This window comes from Cinclus cinclus, chromosome 26 (genome assembly GCF_963662255.1).
Source record: "Cinclus cinclus chromosome 26, bCinCin1.1, whole genome shotgun sequence".
Taxonomy (NCBI): domain Eukaryota; kingdom Metazoa; phylum Chordata; class Aves; order Passeriformes; family Cinclidae; genus Cinclus; species Cinclus cinclus.
The window spans coordinates 3,611,633-3,632,200 of NC_085071.1; the positions used below are offsets into that span (position 1 = coordinate 3,611,633).

The following is a 20,568-nucleotide window of genomic DNA, read 5'->3' on the forward strand; positions in this document are numbered from 1 at the left end:
AGAGCTGATATTTACACTGTATTTTATTTAACTTGTTAAAACGACGAGAGTTTTTAAGTCCCTGCTATTTAAATAAAAAGATCTGGAGCCCTTTCGCGGCCTGAGCGCGGCGTCGCTGAGAGCCCTGAGGCCGCGCGGGGGCGCTGTGCTTCGCCCGGCCTTCCCCTCCCGTCAGCCCCCGCGGCGGGCGCGGCGCTCCCGGCATGCCGCGCGCGGCCGGAAGCGGAAGTGGGGTCGCGGCGATCATGGTGGCGCTGGGGCGGGGAAGGAGTCGCCGCCGGCGCCCGGTGAGCGGGCGGGGGTGAGTGGGACAGGGGAAGGGAGGAACTGAGCAGAGCCGAAGAAGTGCGGCTCGCGTAGGCAGCCGTAGTGGCTCATCGCGGGACCGGGCCGGGTGGGGGTAGCGCCGCGCTCGGGGCGGGACCGCGGCGCTCGGCCCGGCCCGGCCCGGCCCCACCGCCACCGGCCGCCCTGGGACTGTGTCTGCGAGCGGAATGGGGCCCGGCTCGGCCTCCTGACCCCCCCGCACCCGTCCTTCTGTTGCAGATGAGCCGTTCCGGCCGGAGCTCCCGGTAGCGCGGTGAGAGGCGCGGAGCCATGGGCGAGAACAGTCCCGAGGGCAACGCCATCTACTATGAAGCGGAGGAAGACGACCTAACCCAAGATGAAAATATGATGAGGTTTGCTGACAAAAACGGGCTGGTGTCCTCCTCGTCCGGGACGGTGTATGACAGGACAACTGTGCTCATAGAGCAGGACCACAGTGTTCTGGAAGATGAGGAGGATGAAGGACAGTGTGGTGATCCCTTGCCTTTTTTACCCGAGGGTCATGAAGAAGGATTTCATTTAATAGCAGATCATGAAGGGATGTCACAGGGTTATGTGCAACATATTATTTCTCCAGATCAGATTCATCTTACAATAAATCCTGGTTCAACTCCCATGCCAAGGAACATCGAAGGAGCAACACTCACTTTGCAGTCTGAGTGTCCAGAAACCAAGCGTAAGGAAGTGAGTAGCTAAATGTGATTCTGAGTTCTGTGCACCTTAAAGGCTTTGAAAATGGGCTTTCCCAAGGCTGTCCTTCAGGAGAGGAGCAGTAGTTTTGCTCGTTTTTGAGGGGTTTTATGTAATGGAGTGAATTGCCCTCCACTAAATCTGCTCTCATTGTCATCCCCAGCCTCTCCTAGAACCGTGTCCCAGCTGAACTGCCAGGGCTGTCCCTCCTCCGTGTGACACCACCTGCCCTAGGAACCTGCCAGAAGGCACTTTGTGACACTGGATGGCAGGAGGGTGTGGCATTGACAAATCTTTGTGTGTGATTTTAGTGATCTTCAGGTTTTCTTCTGGTCTGGTCATTATTTTGTGAGTTCAGAGGCAGCTGAAACAACCTGAGCTGTTACTCTGGAATTGGCCACATTCTCGAAAAAAGCACATTCAGGTCACAGTTATGGGCCACGTCATTGCTGGGAACTGGAGTACCAAATGTGAGATGCCAAATTTTAAATTACTTGTAGTTTTATTGTGTCACAGGGAGACTGCGAGAAGAAGAGGGAAGCTTTAAGCTGCCATCTGATGTATTTTGAAAGCTCAGGTCAGCCTGCATGGTTAAAATGGACTTTACTCTTCATTCTGTTTCCCTGATAAATTCTATCTGGATGCACAGTGGGGAGGGCTCATCCTGGGACTCTTCTTTTTGGATGGAAGAGCAAAGAGAAGTTGACTGTGACACCAGCTCAGGGATAGCCTAGTGCTCCTCTTTTGGCCTGCCTGAGTTATGTGAGGGGTGATGAGTCCAAGTGTCAGTGGCTGCCCTGGCTGTGACGCTGAGTCCTGTCCATCAGCACAGAACTATCACCATTGTGGCTGAGTGCTGGGGAGATGGTCCTGGGGGGTGTCAGCTCTGCAGCTGGGGAACTTCTGGACTGAGACGTGTTCAGCAAGCCTGTTTGAGTCTCCTCCTGTCAGTTACTCATATTAGCAGCTTCTGCAGCCTGGAGCTGCTGAAGTATTTCACTCTCTTTCCTCTTTGTGGGGCCCTGAGCTGCTCCCAGAGCAGAGGGTGGGAGCTAAACAGGGTTAATTGCTGCATGTGCAATTAAATTCATTTTTTCACTCTTGCTTTTTAGAGGAGGTTTGTAAGATATGGAATTTCCTAGTGAAATGCTTTATATGAATTTATTTTCCCTTTCTGGAATGAATTTCCCGGAACAGAGAGCTGTGATATCATAATGTGGAAGCAGTGGTACTGAGCCCTGAGCACGTGTGAAAGGCCTTTTTGCCTGCTGTTTCAAAGGGCTGATAAATTGTCTGGAGGTGAGGAAAGGAGACCTCTAAAGCTCTCAGACATCTGGCTCTTCTCTAAAAATCAGCAGCTCTGTTATTTGGTACTTCCCAAAATGTCTGCAATGGTTTTAACACTTGAGATAATTGCTTTAAAGTCTTAGACTTTCAGCTCAGCCTTAGACATTTATGATGCTGAAAGGGGATTTTGCACTTTAGTTACCTTTGGCTTTTTTATGTTCTGTTATACATCACTCATTGGAGTTATTTTGCTAAGAGCAAACATGGTTACAGTTTCATATTTCAAATTCAGTTATTCTTTGTTCAGCAGTGACACAGAAAATGTAGCCGTTTAGAGGGAATATGGTGAGCTCAGGAAGAGTTAAAGGCAAACAGAGCAGTTACTGTAGACTTTGAACCAGGGTGTGAGTCTCTGTTTCCTCCAGCCCTGTTGGTATTGCACAACAAGTTCCCATTTCTGAGGTAAATGCTGGATCACAGCTCTTCCAGTGTCCCTTGGCAGAGCCAGCAGCTCACTATCCTTGGCCAAAAGCCATGGCCTTTAGTTTCAAAATTCCTGGGCCCTGTCCTGCCTGTCCAGGGCTTGGTCTCTGCTGCCTTGTTTGTTTTCTGTTGTGCTTGGGTGCTGTGGCAGCCTGGAGCTCTTGCTGCTGTCTCTGCAAGGCTTTCAAATAAATCTCTTGATGGTTTTGTGTAAGCAGTGTAACACTATAAGCAGTGTACAGTGTATTGATGTGCTAATATGAAAAGATAATTAAATGCTGGGGTGCTTCACAGAAGGGTTTGTTTTGCTCAGAATGTGGTGGTTATATTGCTGCAGCCTGTGGTGTGCTTGGATGGATTTGTGAAAGAAAGATTTGGCCTTTGAGGGAGGGGAAGGGCTGCAAGGCCATTGTCAGAGTTCAGGCCATTAAAGTGACATTGCTACTGCCACCTTCCCTTACACATGGGCAGTGACAGCTAGGAACCAAACAGCTGAATCTGTAATTAATACTGTCCTTTGTCTTCTAGACCTAAATGTAAACACCTTGAAAGCTTAAGAGAACCCTCCCTTGATTTTCAGGTAGTTCCTTCCTGTGTCAGATCCCTTGTGTGCCACGGGAGGTATCAGGGGAGGATGTTCTGTAAAGTGTTAAATTTCCAGCTGCCTTAAAGCTGTAACAGGGAACATTCACTTCAGCACTGATGCACAAATTGTACTGGATCTGGTGATCCTGGGGGAGGATGATGTACCCTCCTCACGTAATAAAATGTCATTTCTGATATTGGTGTTACTGCTCTGTGCTCTTTTGTTGTGGCTGCCTCAGCACAGCCAGACTTCCTAACTGCATTGTAGCCATGCTGCAGTTCTTGGCCGTTTAGTGGCAACTTCTGCCTGATTTGCACTGTAAATTAAGGGCAAATTGCTTAGAGTGAAATTATTGTTTCCTTCTCTGAGTGGCTGGCTGAAAATGTGAAGGGATGAATTCCTTGCTTCCCCTGGCACGTGGGAGCTCAGCCATGCCCAGGAGAGCTGGGGTCAAGCACACCTAACAGAGACTGGGGAAACCAAAATGTTTCCCTTTCCTTCTCCTTCCCCAGCTTTCTATACTGACCATGACATCACTTGGTCTGTGATATGCCTCAGTCAGTCAGGGTCAGCTGTCCTGGGTGTCCCCTCCCAACTCCCTGTGTACCCCCAACCCCTTACTGGTGGGGCAGAATGAGAAGCATTAAAAAAAAAAATCCATATCTGTATCATCAGTCCTGTGCTGAGCACAAATCCAGAGCATGCTCTATACAAGTGAAGAAAACAAATTCTATCACAGCCAAACCCAGCATATTAAGGTATTTCTGTGCTCTGTGTAAAAGTCTCTTGTATGTCTCATGAGGGTTTAATATTCTCCAAATATGAAGGTTTTGTTGAGGCAGGGTGAAGGTGAATGCCAGCCTGTTGTGGGAGCAGCAAGAGACCATGGATTGAGATACACAAAAGATCACTCAGCTTTATAGAACTTTCCTTTTCTGGCAATTTTGTCCCCTACAAAACAGGTTGGAAGTAACCAAGTAGTGATTTCTCATTCACTATGAAGGACTTTCTAGAACCTGTTTTATAGCTGGTGTGACCTGCCAGGTTGTCTCTTGGGCTTCTCAATCACCTTTAGGTGTCGAGGTTTCTGGACTTTAACAGTCAAATGGAAGCCATCAGTCTGGTAATTAATGGTGGAGGAAAACTGTATTCGGGCAGATCAGGGGGTGTAGTCCTTCTTCTTCACAAGGGAGGATGAGATTTCATTAGGTGTTACCACCTGCCCACTGGAAGGTTCTAAACAATCCCTTGTGTCTGTTGAAGAAGTAGGGAAGGTACCAAATCTAGTTGCATGTGAAAATGTCCTAGGGATCTCAATGACTTACTGAGAAATCTGAGACACCTTTGGGTGTCCTTGTGACCTGATGTGACCCATTACAGTTGAGGCACTGACTGTTTCAGTAACCACAGAAGGAAAGAACAAGGCTCAGTAAAAGCTGCTTTGGGGTAAAGTGAAATAATGAATGGACTGGTGCTTAGACCGTGGGAGATGGTAACAATTGTTTTGCTCAAGGTGTTGATGGTAATTCAGCACACAGAGCAGTGGGTTTGAGCACTGTGACTGTGCATTCTCCTTTGTCTCCTTGCTCCACAAATAAGTAGCTCTGCAGGAAGCATCAGATAAAAATGCAGCCGCTACACATGTTGGTTACCAGTGGACATGTCTGATGGCTCCTCAGTGTTCTTTCCAACTGTTTTATCAGATTTTTAGCTAGAAAAAATTTGGATTATGTTTTTCCTTTTTCCCCTTCTGTTAGATTTCTCTTCTGCAAGGCCAGCTGCTTTCCCATGTGCCACTCCTTCATCACAGAGCACAGCAGAAATGTTGTCAGAGAATTAAGCGTCCATAAATTTTTTTTGGCGGGGGGCGGGGGTGGGGTGGGCTTTGGGGTCAAAATCTGTTGCATTGTCTTTGATGTTTGCATCAAAGGACTACATCCATATCTGGATTCCAGAAATCATTCAAAATTATTAAGCATGCAGCATTTTGTCCTTCAGGTTAAACGCTACCAGTGCACCTTTGAGGGCTGTCCCCGCACCTACAGCACCGCTGGCAACCTGCGCACACACCAGAAAACTCACCGGGGGGAGTACACCTTTGTCTGCAACCAGGAGGGCTGTGGCAAGGCCTTCCTCACCTCCTACAGCCTCAAAATCCATGTCCGGGTGCACACCAAGGAGAAACCATTTGAGTGCGACGTGCAGGGCTGTGAGAAGGCATTCAACACACTGTACAGGTGAGAGATGTTGAACACGCTGTACAGGTGAGAGATGTTGAACACACTGTACAGGTGAGAGATGTTGAACATGCTGTACAGGTGAGAGACGTTGAACACGCTGTACAGGTGAGAGACGTTGAACACGCTGTACAGGTGAGAGACGTTGAACACGCTGTACAGGTGAGAGACGTTGAACACGCTGTACAGGTGAGAGACGTTGAACACACTGTACAGGTGAGAGATGTTGAACATGCTGTACAGGTGAGAGATGTTGAACACGCTGTACAGGTGAGAGACGTTGAACACGCTGTACAGGTGAGAGACGTTGAACACACTGTACAGGTGAGAGACGTTGAACACGCTGTACAGGTGAGAGACGTTCAACACGCTGTACAGGTGAGAGACGTTCAACACGCTGTACAGGTGAGAAGATACTCAACACTACAGGTGGGAAGGCTCTTTCTTGTAGGTATGGCTGTTGCTGTTCTGCAAGTTGCATCTGCTTTGTGTTTGAGTACATTTGCTTTGCTTCTTCCATGTACAGTTATGAATATAAAGTGTGGCAGTGCTGTACAAAGGGTAGGATGACAGGACTGTGGTGGCTTCTTTATATTCCAATAGCATTGAAGGTGGTGCATGAGCACAAGGGTCTCTCGGATTTCTTGGAGGTCTTTGGAACTGATAGTAGTCACTTCCATGAGCTCATTACCTTCTTCTCAGGATATGTTATGCCTTTGATCCTGTGCTGCACATTTGAAAGAGTGGCTTGCTTGCCTCAGGGCAGGGCTGCCTTATCCTACCAGTTCTGAGGGGATTTTTGGACATGTTTTTTAGGTTGAAAGCACATCAAAGGCTTCACACAGGGAAAACATTTAACTGTGAATCAGAAGGCTGCAGCAAATACTTCACAACGCACAGTGACCTGAGGAAGCACATCCGAACACACACAGGAGAAAAGCCATTTCGGTGAGTTGCTGGGTGGCGTTTCTGGCTACTGTGGCTCAGGTGATGAGGTACCTGTGCCAAAAAGCAGCTGTTACTGCTCTGAATGGAATGGTGTTCTCCTGAGAAATAAGGGAAGGTGGCTGGCTGGCATTGGAGCATGTTTGTTCTCGAGCTCCTGCAGCTGCCTTTAACAGTGCATGCAGTGATTGTCCTAAAAGACAAGAATAGTTAAGGTAGCTTTTAAAACATAAACCTATGCCATGATGAGCATCTTTTAAAACACATTGCTGCTCTCTGCTGGGATGCAATGTGTATTCCATGAAGGAAACCACCCCCACCCCCCCTCCCCCCCAAATACTGCCTTCATGCTTGGATTTTAAAGTCTACTCAGAGCCCTGCTATGATGTGTGTAGCACACACAGCATCTGCTGGGAAATATCTGGTTGCTAACAGAGCCTAGCTTTGGGCCTGCTTTTTAGAGTGCTGGACTATTGTGAAGCATGATTTAAGGTTGTAGCTGATGCACTGAAGGGGGCTAATGCTGACTGTCCTGTGATGCCTCCTTCAGGTGTGAGCATGATGGCTGTGGAAAGGCTTTTGCTGCAAGCCACCACCTCAAAACACATGTTAGAACACATACTGGTAAGTTCTGTGTTATTTTCAGAAATATTTCTTAAATTGAGCTTATTGAGTTGATGCTAACATTCAGAATCCTAATATGAATTGATAGTTACATATAATATGGGAGTGACACCAAGCTGAGTGGCTCAGGTGACTCGTGTGAGGGAGGGGATGGCATCCAGAGAGACCTTTGCAGGCTGGGGGAGTGTGCCCACGTGAAACTTCATGAGTTTAAAAAGGCCAAGTGCAAACTCCTGCACCTGTGTCAGGCCAATCCAAATTTTCCGTTTATGCAGTTATATTTATGCTTGACACATTCATTGAATTCAAGACCTGTTTTCACAAATGTATCAGTAGTGATACATAACAATAAATACTGGACTGCAGGACTCCCAGGAATACTGAATATGCGAAGGGGCTTTCAACATCTTGTTTGTATGAAATACTGCTCTCCCAGGTGCTTTCAAAGTGTGTGTCTGATAGGATGTTTTTAAGTCTTTTAAATGTCTTCTGTGCTGCCTTTAGGGGAGAAACCCTTCTTCTGTCCCAGCAATGGTTGTGAGAAGACTTTCAGTACCCAGTACAGTCTCAAGAGTCACATGAAAGGTCATGAGAAGGGCCATACCTATAATGCACTTCCCAATAACAATGTGTCTGAGGTTAGTAGCACTTCTGCTTAATGTTTCTGTGTTAAGTGGATATAAACCATACCTTGGGGAAGAAATCATTTGGTCTGTAGCTTGTACTTAAAGTGTAACGTTTAACAGTGGAATTTTCAAAGGGAGTTGGAAGTGCTCACTTTGCCCCATGTGCATGTGTCCAGTTGCATCCATCAGGCTGCTTTCCTTGTGTGTGCTTCAGCTGGAATCAATAGTGTGGGGTAAACCTGTGAAGTAAAATAGATAGTAACTAAAATTACTACCTGGGAAGGTTTAATTTTTTTTATTTTCTAAAAGTTGGTTTGTTCCTATGCTAATTTAAAATTCTGGGTTATATGACTTTTTGGAAGTACTTTGGCAGAGATGTTAAGGATCCTTGCTAGCTGCTAAAAATAGCCTTTGTTTAAAAATCTTGCTCCTTTTAAATTTTAGAACTGAGACCTGGGTCCCATATACGCAGAGTATGGACTGCGAAGAGAAATTTAAATTATTGCTGACCTGAATATATAATTCTAATTGTTTTTCTTTTTCACAGGATACAAGTCACTCACTTTGTCTGAGTGATTTAAGCCTCATATCAACAGATTCAGAATTGCGGGAGAACTCTAATCCAGTGAGTTACTGTCCTGGAATTGCCTCATCCTCATTTGAGTTTTGATTTTGTCCTCCAAAATGTGCAGTGCTTAATTCAACTTGCTGTAGAAAGCTCTGCATCTGATTTTACCATAACAGTGTTCTTGTTTCTTGATAAGTGTTGACTGAGCTTAGATTTTGCATAGAGGAAAATGAGATGCTGAGGAGACTGTGCTGTTCTTTGTGCTGTGGCGTGGGAGCAGGGTGCAGCTCTCGTGTATGTTCTGCTCCCCAAGCAGTGTGGGTGACTAGAATTCTGCAAGCAGCCAGTTAATGTCTGTTTCTTATGGAGTACTGCAAGAAATAAGGGTTAAACAAAATGTGGATGCAGAGGAATATATATTATTTTTGAAGAAGTTACTTCATTTTGTAGGGGTTTGCTCATTATGTTGGTAAATTGGATTATAGGTAATAAAAACTAGGTGTAAATTTACAGCATGTAAGGTTTATATTTGTTACCATTCCTGAGGGTGACTGGTTCATTGGAGTATTGTTTCTGACATACACATGCTGCTTGACTGGGATTTGTGGAGACCTGAGATGTATTGTCTGATGTCTTCCTCTTTGTTTGCTGTTTGTCAGACACATGGACAGGACCTCAGCACAATCTCACCAGCAAGCATCTTTGAGTCTATGTTTCAGAGCCCAGACCACACTGCAAATCCGGATGACTCTCAGCAGACAGGTACCAGTTGTATCTGCAGTTCTATTAAAGAGAACTTTCTGGCAAGCTCTGCGTGCTTGTACTGAATTCAGCATTCCAAACTGAAGCTTAATGCCCAGTGTAACTTTAATAAGCAAAAAGTACTGTAACTTCAGTGTTGAAATTCATTGGTGTTGGGATGCATGGTGTGCACAGGTGGTGTGACACTCGGTCACAGGGGAGGTGACCCAGCACACTGTCCTGCAGTACTGGCACTGGAGCTCTTAAGCAGCCCACGTCATCCTGTTTTCAAGGTTCCCTCTTGAAGTTGCTGCACAGCCTGGCTGATAAAATGCTAATTAGATAGAGCTGGTGAGCCTAATCAGGCTCCTTGTAGAGCCCAGTGTTACCAACTTCCTGAATTTGCAGCTACTTTTAGATTTCACTGTCTAGGGTTGCTTTCGAGCACTAGTCTGAAGTTAGGAACGCGGTAATTCTTTACTTGGCAAAAATCCATCAGCTAGCTGATGAGTTCATTGAAAAAGCAGTTTATTCAGACCTAATGAGAACAGATGTATTTATACTTCTTGTGTTTCTCTTTCAGCGGCTTCCTTGATTGAAGGGTTTAACGGCGATGCAGACCCGGTCGCTGCGGTCCCGCCCCCAGCTGGAGACGCAGCCTCCTTGTCCCTCCCCCTGGTCCTGCAGCTCGGCCTTCCTGAGCCCGCGCAGGCAACGCTGCAAGCCTCGGCAGCACCTGCTGCTCCCTCCTCCATAGCACCCAGCCCCCGGCCAGCTGCGTTTGGGAATCCTGCAACTGCTTTACAATCCCCAGAAGTGCCTGTTCCTCACAGCACACCGTTTGCAGCCAGTCACCAAGACTTCCTGCAGCACGCCCAGCCTCCACCACAGCCCTTTGTACAGGGACTGTCAGTGGTTGCTGGGGCTCCTGCCTCGACAGCCCCGAGTGCTGCTGAGCCCCTGCCAGCTGTAGTTCAGACTGTGCCTGTTGGTGCAAACCCTGTTTTGACCAGTAACCCCACTATAACCATTACTCCTTCTCCGAACACCGCCATTCTGCAGTCCAGCATTGTCATGGGAGAGCAGAACTTACAATGGATCTTAAATGGTGCCACTGGTTCCCCACAAAGCCAAGAACAAATGGTCAGTATATCCAGCAGGGCTTTGGAACAGCTTGAACCATTCCTACTAGAGCTCTTGCTTTTGAAAAGGGAGGGGGTCAAACCTGTAAGATAAACCCCAGGATGCAGTGTGATATGATGCTTGTTGTGTTAATGTGTATAGATGTCACCAATGCAGCCCCTTTAATAGGCAGGGAAATAAGTAGAGAAACCCAAGGTACAGAAAGGTCTTGCTTTCTTCTTTCCCCTCGTGGTGGACTTCTGCCAGCAGGTATCTGTGTTTATCCAGGACAGGGCATCCCCAGGCCCTGATATACATGGGCCTTGATGTATTACTTTTAATGCATAGAAGCACAAAAGCCTCTGTAAAGGTTGTTTTTAGGCATTTTGTAATCTCTATCTCTGCCTAATTTTGACTGATAGTGAAAAGAATTTTTCTGAAAAGAGAATGTGGTTTTCCAGTAAATCTGGATAGCTGAAACTTCAGGAGTTTTCTCTTTGACAATATCACTTTAGGCTCTCAGCTCTAGGTGGACATGAGTGAATGGCTGCAGGTACAGGCAGTGGGAGCACACACAGCAGTGTTTAAGAATTCAGTCATTGAATTGTCAAAATCCACAAGCTGAGTTTGCCAGCAAATAATGCAGGGGATATTATGCCCAATCTTTAGGACCACTGAAACAATACTTTGAGCCCCGTTTTCCTGTGTGTCTCTTTGGAATATATATATAGCTGTTTAGAATTTGAACAGTAGAATTTTGATTTGAGTCAATTCACACTTTTTTCTTGTTTGTTTTTTTTTTTCTTGAAAGCCACAAGTTCCAAAAGTAGTAGAAAAGGTGTTTTTTACCACTGCATTACCAGTAGCTGGTAGCACAGGTAAGCGTGACACTGAACTAATTTAACAAAGCTGATTTCTCTCTCCCTGCTGTGAAATTATGTGGTTCCATTGTGTTTTGTCTTTGTTTCACCTTCAGGAAACCCCGTTCAGCAGATTGGTCTCAGCGTTCCTGTTATTATTATAAAGCAGGAGGAGGCCTGCCAGTGCCAGTGTGCCTGCCGAGACTCTGCCAAGGACAAAGCCACCTCCACTGTTAAGAAGGAATGTTCCTCACCTGATTCAAAAGCTTTGGAGCAGCCAGCTTCCCAGCTGCAGCCTCAGACCTTTCCTTCCTCCTCTGCTCCTCCTTCTTGTGGGCAGAGGAGTCAGATAGTTAACCCTTCAGACTCCCAGACTGAAACTTTAAGTGCCATGGATGTATCGGACTTCCTGTCCCTCCAAAGTCCTGAAACCCCGTCTAATGTAATTCCAATCGAAGCACTACTGCAGGGTGAGGAAGAAATTGGTTTGAATAGCAGCTTCTCTAAGTGAAGATGTTCCAGATTTTCTTTTGCACCTGGAGGGTAAAACCCTTCTCCTTAGAAGCAGAAACTGAAGGATCGATTGTTATTCCTTCCTCTTTGGAAGTTTTGTGGCTTATTTCTGCTTCACGGATGTCATCTTAGTCACGTCCCAGGTACATCCACCTTTGAGATTCTATCTAAAAAAAAGAAAAGGTAAAAAAAAAAAAGCTAAGTTATATATGAACTGTTTTGGCTGCACTGTCTGTCACTTTTGCTTGTCATATGTGAACACAGAAGTTAAGGTTACTCGTGTGCAAAAAGATTTTAAAAGGAAAAGGGGGGTTACTTTGTCTCCAATTGCACATCACTTACTTTTGGGATTAAGGTACTGGCAGCAAGTGGGTCTTTGTTACAACTTCTTGGGTCTCTAATTTTCTTCTGTCTCTCATGTCTCTACTAACCATGCACTAAAGGGGAGCCCAGGAAAGGAGGCTGCAGGGGGAGGAAATGGCATAGCTGGGGGAGGATTTATCTGCAGTGTGATTTGAATGCGATTGTCACGTACCTGATGAGGAGCTGGTGCCTGGTTTTGCTGTGTACTAATGCTCTTGCTAAAGGCTCCAGGAGCTTTGGGGGAATTTATTTCAGCAGGGCACAAGTACCCTGTGCCCCTGATAGATCTGTTCGTCTAATTCCACTAGGACTCAAGTGTGTCGCAGACACTGTGTCACAGCATGGAAGCACAGTTGGAGCCACTGTTGGCTCTGGCTCCAGAGTCTGTTTTCTTGGCCTCTCCGAAGGGTACAGTGGGTCCCAGGTGTGGTCAGGTTGGTGCCTGCTGCTCTTTTGATTTCTTAGGCTCTGTTCAGCAACAAGTCATCATCCTAACCCTGGGACTGTTAAATCAGGAGCACGGTGCCTTTGCTGGTTACTATCATGTTTTGTGAAGAACAACCCTTAAAATTTTTTTGAGAAAGATTCAGCATAAATTCAGTTTGAATTCGGTGAGTTTGTCCTTCAGTTGTCCCTACATGCTTCTTTTTTTTTTTCCAGTGAGCTATATAATTTCTGCCTGACTCTGCTTCCAGCCTACTGCAATGCCAGCTTTTTGTGCACTGGGCTATTTCTTGACTTAAAGATGTTACGCAACAGAATAGTTTTTCTTATCAAACTGAGAGTCTATATTCTAACCTACTCAGGGTAAATCAAATCCAAACCCCCCCTTCCACCAAAAAGCCTGTAATGTTGCAATAAATGCAGTCTCATTCTAAATGGTTTATTTATGCTGCATTATTTTAAAAGATGTAATTTTATAGTTTTTATCCATCTTTCTGGCTTTGGCTGTCAGTCTTCTTGTGTTAAAGGAAAGAATATTAAATAGTCTTTATTCAGTTTACAGTGTTGTCATTAGTGAGATACAAAGATAATGACTGCAAGCCAATTAGTGGGGAGTGTCCCTGCACTCAATTTAGGAATGCAAACTGTAGTGGATAGAGATCTTTCACTCTTTGTGTTTGATCGGAGCTGTTCTCTGTACCTCCAGGGAGGGGAGAACCCTGTGAGTGCTGCCTGGTGATCACAGGAGATCACCTCCTGAACTGAAGGTATTTAGTCCTCCTGTGACAAGCTCAGTGTAGCCTGACCAACACTGAGACTGGCTTCAGCGACCTCTTGTGCTGTTCCCCTGAGAATGCACTGCCCAGGCATGGGTGGAAAGGGACTGAAGGGAATTGGCCTTCCCCTCCTGGACAGCTTGCTTCTGATGAAGGGCAGAAGGGAAAGAACTGTGTGCCAGGAGCACTCCATGCCTGGGACACGCCGTGTGTCTGTGCCAGGGCAGAGCGTGGTGTTGGAAGTTGCGGGGGTGGACTCGAGGGCATCACGCGTGCTGGTGGTGTTTCCTCTGGGTGTGTGGCAGGGCTGTTGTAGCAGTGCTGCAAGTCCTGCAGCAGCAAGGTTTGGCATCCACAAAACAGGTTAACAAAGCATTTCTTGTTTTGTTCCTGTAAGGGCAGTCCTTGGAGGGCAGCGAGGTGATGGCCCCTTTGCTTTTCTCCTACAGCTTCATTTTGTGCTGCAGTCGGGTTGCATGGCAGCAAGAACTGCGTTGAACACAAAAAACATAGTCCCAAGCCTGCATGGCTGGGACTGTCCTTGCAGAGGAGTCTCCTGCCAGCTGCTCTGCACAGAGCTGCACTTGGGAGGGGAGTGAGCGCTGCCTGGAGCTCTGTGGGGTCCCTCTGGTGCCTCTCACTGTGGCCTCGGGCATTTTCTTTGGCTAAGTGCAGCTGTGGTGTTTGAGGGTGAGGGGGTGTGGATGTGTGCTTGTGGGAGACAGCTGATACAGGAGTGTGAAGATTCCCCAGGAGTTATGGGGGTTACCTCTCATGGGGGACAAGGGTCCCAGATGTGGCCTGCACTGTGACAGCTGGGCAATTTAGCAACCACTTGTGAGCCTTCACAGCCTTCAGGGAGGCTTTTTTACTTTTGCTACTTATGACTTAGTCAACCTAAAACATGCTTCTGGTTGGACCAGAGAGCATCTTGAGAAACTCTTTTTGTGACGAAATGAGTAGAAGAAACTACCAAAGTCTCTGAACTGGGAAGCTCAATGTGGAGCTGCAGTGATGGGCAGCAGTGCCCAGGGTCAATCTCTGCTGTTTCTCTTCACAGCTACTGGGATTTTTTTTTGTTGTGTTCCAGGAAAAGCACCACATCCAGCTGGTTCTTTGATGCATTGGGTTTGCCATTGCCCTTTTATATGTGCATCAGGCAGGCTGCAATTCAGGTAGAACTGGTTAGAGCTTGTACTGAGGCAGGAGCATGTGATTCTGTGTTTTACAGGTGTGTGCTTTTGTTGTTTATTGTCCATCTGCTTTCCAGAGTGTTTGTGCCTCGTCTGTCTGAGATGTTTTCACATTTGCATCATCATCCCCAGTACTGTGTGATCAGACTGCTCCAGGGCAGTCTGTGCATGCTGGGATGGGAGGAGATCCAAGGGCATCTGCAGCAAAGCCCTGACATTCTCCAAGGCCAGAGATTTTCCTGTTCTCTCCTTGCTGTCCCAGCATTTAGTATACTCACTATTACATGGTTAATAAAAGGGAGAGTTTCTGCCCTTACAGATGTGGTGAGACATTGGATTCCCAGAAAAGGGTATGTGCTGGAGCCTCTGGGAGCAGCGTGCCTGCCTCTGCAAAGTCTGCATGAACCCCTTTAATTATAGGCAGAGAGCAAAACTGCAATGCTCTGGGTTACCTGTTTGTGCTAGTGGGGGTCACAGAGTTTCTAGATGGCTGTAGAAGCTTAAATATATAGAAGGGGTCAACTACTGACTTTGGTAGCTTTGGTCACCAAGCAAGCAGACTTGGCATGCAGCTGAAGGTTGGAGAAATTGCTTTTTGTGCTTGTAGGTGGGGGGTGGGGTGGAAAATCATCACTGATTGAATGCTGGTACTGAATTACATGGAACAAAGTACAAGTTGGACACCTGTGTAATGCTGAGTGTGCCCAGGGAGACAAGTTTGCAGAACCTCATACTGGTATCTAAAATGCACTTTAGGTTATTTTATCTTTAACCCAATTGCTGCAATTTCTTTTGTATATACTTTCACAAAGTTTATTTTTGCTCTGAGTAAAAGTTAACAGGGGTGTGCAAAGATGAGCACTTAACTTGGTGCAATACCTGTAACTAAAGATCCTTGTCCCGCGTGGTCTGTGTGTGTCTGTCTGACAGAACTGGTGTGGTGGGTGCTGTGCTGCCCTTCCCACGTGCCCCAGACAAATTATGCATCGTTAGCAAACGTCCAATCTATGCAAATAACCCTCTGAGAGCACTGTGCTTCAGCAGCCTTTTCTCTCACGCTTTCTGGGGGCTGCTTGTAACTCCTGTTGGACATGCTGTGTCCCTTGATGTGTGTCCTTCTTCCCCTGTCCTCGTTCTGGCACCCACGTGGGAACACAAGTGACAAGCTGCTTTCAAACAGGCATGTTGCACCTTTGAATTCTGTCTTCAAGATGGTTTCTGATGTCCTGTTACTGCCTTATTCCTTGGGGGTGGCATGGCCATAGCCATCCACAACGTTGTCCTTGATCTGCATCAACGCTGTGAACTGTTTGCAGCACTCCTACTCCAAGATAAACTGGGTTCAGAGCTGGAGCTGCAGGGAAGCTGAGCCCAGGGTAGCTGTCCTTGCAGGGGATTGGAGATGAGCAGCTGTTTTGCTGGGTTGTTCCTGAGGTGAGGCAGCTGGGTCAGTGGGGCAGAGCAGACGAGCTCTGGTGTCGAGTTCTCACTTCCACTGCTGGCTGGGAGACACTGGGCAAGGCACAGAACCTCGCACTGCCTCGGATCCTCCCCACACGAGGACAGGGTCTTGTCTCTGCGAAATGATTTGAGATCAGTGGGTGAAAAGTTCTTGGCAGGAGTTACCTGAGCTAGCTGGGCAGAACTGTTGGAGTCAGTTTGGACTGTAAGGCAAAAAAGAAGGGCATGTCTTTAATAAACCCTATGAATTTCTGACTGCAGAGTTTTTAATTGTATACTATTTTTTCCGTAACATATTTTGGAAGCAATGTCAAGTTTTTATAAATGTTACCTGTAGTCAATTCTCATGGACAGGGCTGAACTTTTTTGTGTCTTGTCTTGATATCTCTCACATGTTCTAGAAGTTGGATTCTGTGTCTGCACTGAGAAATGCAAATTAAACTGGATATTTATGTAGTAGTGTACATAGTCTAAGTGTGTGTTTTTGGAACTAGGTGAAACCCCAAACCATGCTGCAGTGGTGTGCAAGCTGGCCAAAATTTGGTTCATTATGCAGTGTACACTATCTCAAATAAATGCAGTTTCTACTTTTTCTTAAAAAAAAGATTTTTTTCCACATGACCTTTTCCAGCAGACTCGAGGGTGTGTTTGCAGTGCTGTAGTTGCAGTCGCTGGTGTTCCTGGTTTGTGGCTCTCTTGTCCTCCCATTGCTCGGGCTGACTCTGCTCTGTTTTGCCTCACCCAGCCCGGCTCCACACCCGGGGCAGCTCCAGCTGCTGCACTGCCTGGGGCTTTAGAGACAGCTGAACTATAAACCCCAGTTTCTCAAGAATGTGTGTATGGTAATAAAGGAATTTATTTAACTCTGAAACATGGGAACAAATGTGCTTACATTGAGCAATGTGAAGATGTTAGTTACAGGTACAGTACTTCCAAAGGAAGAGCATCTCCAAAACCCAAAAGAGTAAATATGAATTTGTATTTTTTGAAGAATGTGAAATAATGGTGTTTGCTTAATTGCTCATTTTGTATGAAGTTAATATTGTACTTTGAAATATCTGCAAAGAAGTGGAAATTAACCTTTTTGGAATTGAAAGCAATATTAATACTAATGGAATCCTAATTAAATGCTTATTTAAACATTGTGTTATAATAGTTTTTCCTGAGAGTATTCTGTGGGAGAGGAATGTGAGCGTCAGGCCCCGTCCCCTGAGGAAAAGGAATTCCAATCCTGAAAGGCAGAGTTTGCCTTTTCACCCTCTTCCCTCTCCCAGCACCGGCCCAGCTTGGCCGCTCTGGTGCCGTGAGATGCGGGTGGGAGTTGAGACCCAGAGCTGGGCAATCTCCCATGGCAGAGCTCCATCCTCCTCCTGCGGGTTCCTGCCCAGGTCACGGCTCTGTGCCTGCAGGGCTGGCTCTGGGCAGGGGCTGAGCAGGAGCCACGGAAAAGCACACAAAGGTTTGTGCCTCTGCAGCCCCGCCAGCGTCTGCTCGGGCTGGTCCCGACCCCAGAGCAGCAGGGAAGAACCAACCTTGGGACCACGCGGGCGGCTGTGCCTCCTCCTCAGGAGCACACGGGGGAAGATACAGACCGAGCCCGTCTCGCTTTATTTTAAAGTGTGAATTTAATGCGATAAGGCACGAGCGCCGTGAGACCGAGCGAGCTCCAAGGCCACGACGGGGGAAAGCGGCGGTGCCGCAGTCCCCGGTCCCTGCGTTCCCTTCCCCCGGCACCGCCCGGGCGTTCCTGGAGCCCCAAACCCCTCGGTCCCTCCCGCGGGGCCGATCCTCGGTCCCGGGGCTCCTCAGGGCCCCGCGCCGCCGGCAGGGCCGGGTCTCAGCGCCGCCCGCAGCGCGGCCATCGCCGCCGTCAGCTCCTCGCAGGCGGCGATGCGGGACCGCAGCTGTCGCTGCCGCCGCTCCAGCAGCTCCCGCAGCCTCCGCGGGTCGTCCGGAACCTGCGGGGAGACGGCGGAAACAGCGGTCACGGAGCCCCCGATGCCCCTGGTGCCTCCCGTTCCTCCCCGATCCCCTCGGCCCTCCCGTTCCTCCCCTCCCTCACCGGCCGCTCTCCCGCCGCCTCCGTCCGGCCCGCGCGCGGCTCCTGCGCGCCCCCGGTCGCCATGGGAACGGCTGTGGCGGCCCCGCCCCGCCCTGCCTGTTCCGTCACGGCCCCGCGCCGGAAGTGACGTCGCATGGCGCGGGCGGCGCGGGTGCTGGCGCTGGCGCGGGCGGCGGAGGGAGCGGTGGGGCCGGGGCTGGGCCCGGGCCCGGCCCTGGGACGCGCCCGCCTGGTGCTGCTGCCGTCCGGCGGCGGGGCCCGGCCCGACCCGCAGGGTGCTCGTGGGGAACCAGCGGACGGGGGAGGTCGGGCCGGCGGCGGGAGCGCCCCAGTCGAGTTACGCTGGGCCGGAGCGGAGGGCGGCGGCCCCGGCCGGTGGCGGCGGGAGCCGGAGCCCGCCGCTGAAGCCTGGTGCGGCGCGGGCTGGAGGGAGGCGGTGGCGGCCGCGGCCGGTGCCCTGCAGGCGGGCGGGCTGGTGGCGGTGCCCACGGACACGGTGTACGGCGTGGCTTGCCTGGCCCAGGACTCGGCCGCGGTGCGCAGCATCTACAGCCTGAAGGGGCGGAACGGCGCCAAGCCGCTCGCCATCTGCCTCGGGGACGTGGAGCGGCTCTACAGGTGCGCGCGGGCCTGCCCGGAGATCCCCGGGGATGCAGCTCCTTCCTTCGCGGACCCGGAGCCCCACGGAAGGGATGGGAGGGCCGTGCCGGCGCTGCCCGAGCTCCAGTGGCCCGGGCGACACCGTGTGCAGTACCCTGATCCCGCTGTCTCTGTCCCTGCAGGTACTGCCACGTGAATGTTCCCGATGAGCTGCTGCGGGACTTGCTCCCGGGACCAGTGACCCTGGTCTTACAGCGCTCAGAAGAGCTAAATAAAGACTTGAATCCATTCACATCGGTAGGTCGTGGCTACAGGATTGATCTCAGGGCTTCAGGGGAAGGGGGCTGGTTTTGTGTCACTGCTGTAACATTTGCCATTACCTGTCCCCAAAAGTGGTCCCTGTGTTGTCCTGCTCCCTGTGACTGACCTGCACATGGCATAAAACAGCATTAGGGCCTGACTTAAGTATTGTGTTATTGCTGGTTCAGTGGGTGTAGATCTGTCATTTCTCTGGAGTTTCAGCTTTAAGTAAAGAGAGCTTCAGGCAATGCAAAATTAAAACCAGTTTCTGTGTGTAAAACCCTCCTCTCCTCCCTGCAGCTGGTTGGTGTTCGCATTCCAGACCATCCCTTCATGAGAGACCTGGCACGTGCCTGCTCGGGACCGCTGGCTTTGACAAGCGCCAACGTCAGCTCCCAGGGCAGCACCCTGACTGTGTTGGTGAGGTTCTTTCATCCCTCAGGCATATCACTGGAGCAGTTTGGCAGAGCCCCAGGCTCTCTCAGTTGAACTCAACTTTAGCAATAAACCAAGGGTTGCTCTGCTGCTGTGTTTTTATTTTTTAAAAATAATACTCACGAATTGCTGTCAGGACTGTTACCCACAGCTCTCTTGCAGGAATTCCAGGACTTGTGGCCTCAGTTGTCCTTGGTCATTGATGGAGGCCCCATAGGAGATGTCCAGAGCCCAGAGTGTCGCTTGGGGTCAACTGTGGTTGATTTATCTGTGTCGGGGAAATTCTCCATCATCCGGCCTGGCTGGTGAGTGTAGCTGGGGCTTTTCCTGTGCTTTAAATGAAATAAAGCTTTTGGATAGGGGTGGGTCATACATCACTTTGTTTTGTTTGCTTTGATTCACTTCCCACAGCAGTTCCACCTTCCCATTTATGTTAACCTAATTATGAGCACACAGAGAAATCCTCAGGAGCTCTGAAATTCCCCTTTCTCGCAGCTTCTGTGTGAAGCTGTAGTTTCTGGAGTTCATGCTCTCCTAGGCTCTAAGTGCAATCCTGTGTCTTGCTGATTGCTCTTACCCTGAAAATGCTCCAAACTCTTTGTTCTGATGGCTCTGTTTCTCCCTGCAGTGCACTAACACCCACAGTTGAAATCCTGAAGAAGAAGTATGGCTTGGTACCAGAATCTTCCTAACCCTTGGGACTGGGAGCTGGTGGAGCTGGGCACTGTGTGCCTGTGCACTCAGGAGTGGGTGATCATGGCCTTGTTTAATAAGGTCGATGGGTTATGTCAAGATAAATAAAAAAAAACTTTAGAAAAGAAAGACTAGAAAATGCTCTCTGACCTCTTCGTGTTGCTGTAGCATTCCCAAATGTCTGTTCTGTTATCCTGATCAGGCTTTGCGAATACAGTGATTATGAAAATTAAATTGTTTATAGGATGGTGTGGGGAAGGCCCTGTATGCTCCACCCACTTCTGAGTATTCATCCCATGCTATCTGCACTGGAAGGAAAGCAGACATGGAGTAGAGGGGTTTGGAGCTTTGAGGATGTTACAGCTGTGCTGTTCTCTGGCTGCTTTTCTCTGTTCTAAATGTGATTGAAACCTACTGAGATGAAACTGTCAGTGCTTCTGAGAATTCACAGTAATCAGATAACCCAGGCTAGAGCTGCTCAGAACAACCTGCTTCCTCCTAATGCAAAGAAGGAAATAAGCTCTGGGTATGATGATCTTCCTTCATTTAAATGTAGAATTCTCTTTTGATTTTGCTCTGAAATGGTGCTAAGCTGAAGTAAACAGGGAATGTGTGAAAGTGTCCACTGGTAT

The 20,568-nt window shown here is 48.5% G+C and overlaps 2 protein-coding genes across 3 annotated transcripts; both read left to right on the top strand.

Annotated features, from left to right (window-relative positions):
* Positions 1 to 221: 221 nt before the first annotated feature.
* On the top strand, positions 222 to 16,986 carry MTF1 (metal regulatory transcription factor 1). Of its 2 annotated transcripts, none has more exons than XM_062508871.1 (11): positions 222 to 301; positions 547 to 1,011; positions 5,372 to 5,610; positions 6,427 to 6,558; positions 7,106 to 7,179; positions 7,684 to 7,817; positions 8,353 to 8,430; positions 9,033 to 9,135; positions 9,698 to 10,257; positions 11,048 to 11,114; positions 11,213 to 16,986. In XM_062508871.1, the coding sequence occupies exons 2-11, from the start codon at positions 598 to 600 to the stop codon at positions 11,605 to 11,607; spliced, it is 2,196 nt and encodes a 731-aa protein (XP_062364855.1). In that variant the 5' UTR covers positions 222 to 301; positions 547 to 597; the 3' UTR covers positions 11,608 to 16,986. The 2 variants fall into 2 exon arrangements, with proteins under 2 accessions (XP_062364855.1, XP_062364856.1); XM_062508872.1 differs by having other exon boundaries at positions 251 to 287.
* Positions 16,987 to 18,041: 1,055 nt separating this feature from the next.
* Positions 18,042 to 20,063, top strand: YRDC (yrdC N6-threonylcarbamoyltransferase domain containing). The gene is made up of 5 exons (XM_062509063.1): positions 18,042 to 18,526; positions 18,691 to 18,805; positions 19,109 to 19,228; positions 19,406 to 19,548; positions 19,872 to 20,063. Exons 1-5 carry the CDS (start codon positions 18,042 to 18,044, stop codon positions 19,933 to 19,935), a joined length of 927 nt encoding a protein of 308 aa, XP_062365047.1. The 3' UTR covers positions 19,936 to 20,063.
* The last annotated feature ends 505 nt before the right edge of the window (positions 20,064 to 20,568 follow it).

What these genes read in the sequence shown, in the direction of transcription:
- MTF1 (XM_062508871.1), top strand. Translation starts at nt 598, where the DNA reads ATGGGCGAGAACAGTCCCGAGGGCAACGCCATCTACTATGAAGCGGAG. An exon ending in ACAGGAGAAAAGCCATTTCG is followed by an intron (nt 6,559 to 7,105) that starts GTGAGTTGCTGG and finishes TGCCTCCTTCAG; the next exon opens with GTGTGAGCATGATGGCTGTG. An exon ending in TGCGGGAGAACTCTAATCCA is followed by an intron (nt 8,431 to 9,032) that starts GTGAGTTACTGT and finishes GCTGTTTGTCAG; the next exon opens with ACACATGGACAGGACCTCAG.
- YRDC (XM_062509063.1), top strand. Translation starts at nt 18,042, where the DNA reads ATGGCGCGGGCGGCGCGGGTGCTGGCGCTGGCGCGGGCGGCGGAGGGA. An exon ending in GACGTGGAGCGGCTCTACAG is followed by an intron (nt 18,527 to 18,690) that starts GTGCGCGCGGGC and finishes CTGTCCCTGCAG; the next exon opens with GTACTGCCACGTGAATGTTC. An exon ending in ACTTGAATCCATTCACATCG is followed by an intron (nt 18,806 to 19,108) that starts GTAGGTCGTGGC and finishes TCCTCCCTGCAG; the next exon opens with CTGGTTGGTGTTCGCATTCC.